At 36.4% G+C, this 4,496-nt stretch overlaps 1 protein-coding gene across 2 annotated transcripts; it reads left to right on the forward strand.

Annotated features, from left to right (window-relative positions):
- The first annotated feature begins 1,377 nt into the window (after positions 1 to 1,377).
- Positions 1,378 to 4,291, forward strand: LOC109014255 (transmembrane protein 45B-like). Of its 2 annotated transcripts, XM_018996644.2 has the most exons (3): positions 1,394 to 1,984; positions 3,612 to 3,955; positions 4,037 to 4,290. In XM_018996644.2, exons 1-3 carry the CDS (start codon positions 1,638 to 1,640, stop codon positions 4,102 to 4,104), a joined length of 759 nt encoding a protein of 252 aa, XP_018852189.1. In that variant the 5' UTR covers positions 1,394 to 1,637; the 3' UTR covers positions 4,105 to 4,290. The 2 variants fall into 2 exon arrangements, with proteins under 2 accessions (XP_018852187.1, XP_018852189.1); XM_018996642.2 differs by having other exon boundaries at positions 1,378 to 1,984; positions 3,612 to 4,291.
- The last annotated feature ends 205 nt before the right edge of the window (positions 4,292 to 4,496 follow it).

Below are 4,496 nucleotides of genomic sequence, written 5' to 3' on the forward strand. Positions count from 1 at the left end.
CCCTCTCCCGCAATTTCTTTCTTTCTTCTTCTTATTCTCTCTTTCTCTCCCGCGTCTCTTCTTTATTCTCTTCTTTCTGTTGTCTCTCACATCTCTGTCTTCTTCTTCCCTCTTTCTCTCCTACGATTTCTTTCTCTCTCTTCTTTCTCTTATTCTTCCCTTTCTTCTTCCCTCTCTCGCGTCTCTGTTACGAGTTGTTTTGACCCACAAAGACCCATACCTTTCCTCCCGTGGCTTATGGAGGTGAAATCTGTGTATTTGTTTCTCTCGATTTTAATTCCCAGGGATAGGGGAAGGCGGATTTATTATTATTATTATTATTTATTTCTAAGGGCGTATGCGGTGACTCTCTCTGTATCTGTTGTTTGCAGTCATTATTCTTAGAGTTCGGGGGAAATGAAGTCCTCGTTGGGGAAGCTTCACAAATTGGCACTGCACAATAACGATGCCAAGGAGAAGATGGGTTTCTACCTTCTGCACACTTGGATGAGCTCGCTCAGGCTGCGAAGGTACTCTCCCAAATTGCCCTCTCAAGCTCTCCCTCTCTGATAAAACTCGATTAACTGTAATTGATTACGATTTTCATATTTCTTCAATTCAATGCTTTATTCTAATTGAATAAAGTTTCGGATTTACCTGAAAAATCTAGGTGGAGCCAACGGTGAAAAATTGCTATGATAGCATACTCTCTGCAACAGCTGCTACAGCAAATAGTGCATATGGTAACCATTTTACAATCTTCTATGAAAACTTACTTATTATATCTTGTATCTTGTGGTTGTATTTGTTTTGGGGTTGTAGCCTATGCTATTTTGTGGTTTTTTTTTTTTTTTGAATAAAAAATATGGGTGTTTGAGAATGTGGAGAGCAACTATATATGAATGTTGTATTGTGGACTGTGATGAAACTTTTATATTTGAATATTGATATGGTATAAATTATTTATTGTATGAAACTTTATTTATTGTTTTTGAATATTGATATCGTGTGATGAAACTTTGTTTATTGGATTGTGAAAATGAAAATGAAAATGATTGTTAGAGATTATAGAAGATTATGAAAAAAGAATTAATTAAAAAATAAAAGTTAATTATAAAAATAAAAAATAATAATATTTTATTATTATAGAGAGTATAATAATTAATTCAATATAAATTTTAAATTTTAAATGATTAACTAAAAATAAAAAAAATTATATATTAATTAAAATTTAAAAAATAAGATGATCAATTTAATACCAGTGCTCTTGGACATAAATACTCAGATCTTCAAGATTTGAAGCTAAAAAACGCAAGGAAGTTGCGCATGTGACGTTGAATCTAATGTTCGTGTGATGGACCGCATGTGAGGTTCACATCATTATCCTAAAAGCATCATTGATTTACTTTTACAGTCTGTCTGGTACTCTCGCTCGGAAAGAAGGAAGTCTGATACAGGAACGATTCAACGCATGAAGCCAAAAGTTTGCCACAGAAATAAAGATGATTCTTACTACGAACACTGAAACTGCTTCTTTTTTAAACAGAACAATGAAAACCCCAGAAATTTGACAGATGAACAGTCCAAACTTCAAAGGATTAGTTGATTGCATCTCAGAGTGGTAAAAGCTTTGGAAAAAGAAGCAAAAGAAAAGAAAAATGGGATCTTTCAAGGGTCATGTTCTGCCGGGAACATTGTTTCTGTTGGTTGGGGTGTGGCACATATGGAGCTCTATGGTTCGATACGTTGCGAACCCGAAAACGTTCAGAGTTCGGGTTTGGAATCCCGTGCCGGGTTTTGACGGGAGGCTCAAGTATTTGGAGCTTTATCTTGTTGCAATTGGTGCTTTTATTGATATGTGTATTGAGCTTTTGTATTCGACCCACCTCAAATTTGTTGCCGATGATGTCTCGAATCCGTCCCACTTGAATAATTTGGAGCACTCAGGGATGCTCCTAATGTTCTTCATCTTTGGTTTGGTTGCTCTGCTCTCTGAGAAAACAAGGTTAGTCATAGGTTTTCTCTCGAGAATTTCATGTTCTTTCATGTAGCTACTAAGCTTTTTGGTGCCTGAGTATTGATGAAACGGTAAAAGCTGAGCCTAAAATGATTTTGGCTTACTCGGTTTGAATTTTTTCATTGTGCCCAAATTTTAATTTTCTGTATACCAATCAATTCATTGTGTAGACCATTAGATATATGTTAAATCGCAAGGAAAAACCAGCTTTTGCTACGGTTTTGTAACTGAGAAGTTGAGAACTGCTTTATGCAACAATCATGCTTGGGTTTGGGTCAATTTAGCGGATGTACATTGAAGCTTGGAGGTCTGAATTTTGAATATAACATGTAAACCTTTGCAGATGACAGTTTTACTTGAGAGCTTGCCCGGGATTTCCTCTAGCCTCCTCCTCTCCTGATGTTTCTAATTAAGCCTCAATGTGTATACCATCTTTTTATGTTTAGAAACCAGGTTTTTTGGGTTTACACAGCAAGATAAGTGGACGAAACGTCATCTGCCCCTTTGTTTTAAACAAGGGAGTCTGGTGGATGACTTGTGCATTTGCTATAAAACAAGAGAAAAACCCACAGTATACACTTCCTCCAACTTTCCCTCTGATTTTAGTCTGAACTGAGAGTACGATCATTGCTACCATTATGCCAAGTGCGCAAGATGGAAGAAATGTTTCTTCTTTGTCTTGTTTTTTTCCCTAATGAGGTGATCCATTAGATCAGTTTTGAAAATTGTTTTTTGGATCGGTTTGAAAATTACTTTAGGAAATATGTAGTGTCTGAGAGATATTATTAGTGGCATGAAGAGATATACACTTTCAGTAAAAAATAAGATTGCTTAGATGGGTTCCATAATCTATTTGCTCTGAAACATTTTGGAAATTTGAATGTGTTGGCGAGTCCAGACACTTTTTATTTCTGCGTATTTCTCGTGGGAAACACTTTAATAAATAATAACTCATGACAATTAAATGTGAATGGTAGTAAGCCTTTGAGTCATGGAGCATTTAATGGATTTCCTCATCAAGCCTTGATATATATATATTTTTTTTTTTGGCACCGGGTGTCCAGGAACATCTTCCCGACTAATCCCCGGGGTGCACAAGCCCTTGGCAATGAGTTTTCCGCAAGTGCACCTTGGGTAATTCAAGGGGAAAATCCCCCAGTCCAATGACCCCTAGAGATTGTTTGCACCCTAGGGGATTTGAATCTTAGACCTAAGAGGAGCATACCCCCAAGCCCAAGGCCTTTACCACTTGAGCCAACCCCCAAGGGTTAAGCCTTATATGTTGCCTGCTTTTTTATTTGTATCTTTTTCTTAAATATTGGTTGAATTTAATCAGTATGTTGCTCAATGTTTCTGAAAAAATAATGATTGATGGTTATGGGCAATTTGCAGTGTCATTTTAAATCCAGTGAAATTAAAATTGGTAATGCCATTTTATAAAGAGGTTCACTGCATCATATTAGAACCCTACTGTTGCAATTGGTAAATCTTTGCTAACTTTTACCTGACCATCACCACAAGATTTTAAAATTAAATTTATCAACTGTAATCATGGCTTTTATTGTCTTATCCTCTTTATATTTTTTTTTTTGTTCAACATTTCCTCTCTGTTTAGGTTTCTTCCCTTGCCAGAAGGAGCTCTTTGTTTGATTGCTGCCACAGCATTCTCTGTAGAGTATCTCCTATTCTACTTTCATTCGACAACCCATAAAGGCCTTGAAGGGTACTACCACCTTCTGCTTGTTCTCTTGATAGGGCTTTGCATAATGTCCACGGTTACTGGCGCCTTCTTACCGACCAGCTTCCCAGTTGATTTGTGTAGTGGCATTGCTATAACACTCCAGGGTCTTTGGTTCTATCAAACTGCCTTCACTCTCTATGGTCCCATGATGCCACATGGTTGTTGGCTTAAGGAAAGCCAGATGATCTCTTGTCACTCAAAAGACAGCGAGGCCCGAGGTGAGTTGCTTGCAAACTTCCAGCTATTTTCTTTGGTCCTTGGCGTACTTGTTGCTGTTGTGGGATCATATGCTTTTGCAGCTTCACGATATGGGCATTCTGAGCTTCGGAGCTTGCACGCTGTTCAGGATGGATTAGATCAAGATTAGAGTAGGGTATATATTTGTATGATCTTTCTTAAGTCCCAGTTATGTAGGGTCTTCTCAAAGAGGCATTTTGATCTCTTCTGGAGATGAAATTGTTTTATTCTATTTGCATGTAGTTCGGATCTGTGCACTTAATACAATAAATATTCTGTTCAAGAAGCATATGATGCAGTGGTCTGGTATCATAATTGTCTATTTTTCTTGGTTCTGGTTTGGACAGCAGAATGTCTCGTTTGTTTCATAACGCATTTCATATCATATAATCATTACAATTTTTTTAAATTTTCATACAAAATAAAATAAACAATTCAATTTTTTCAAATCTCAAAATAATAATAATATTAAAAAAATATATTCTAACAATATTTTATTCAATTTTCAACTTTTATCTCAAC

Source organism: Juglans regia, chromosome 9 (assembly GCF_001411555.2).
Source record: "Juglans regia cultivar Chandler chromosome 9, Walnut 2.0, whole genome shotgun sequence".
Taxonomy (NCBI): Eukaryota; Viridiplantae; Streptophyta; class Magnoliopsida; order Fagales; family Juglandaceae; genus Juglans; species Juglans regia.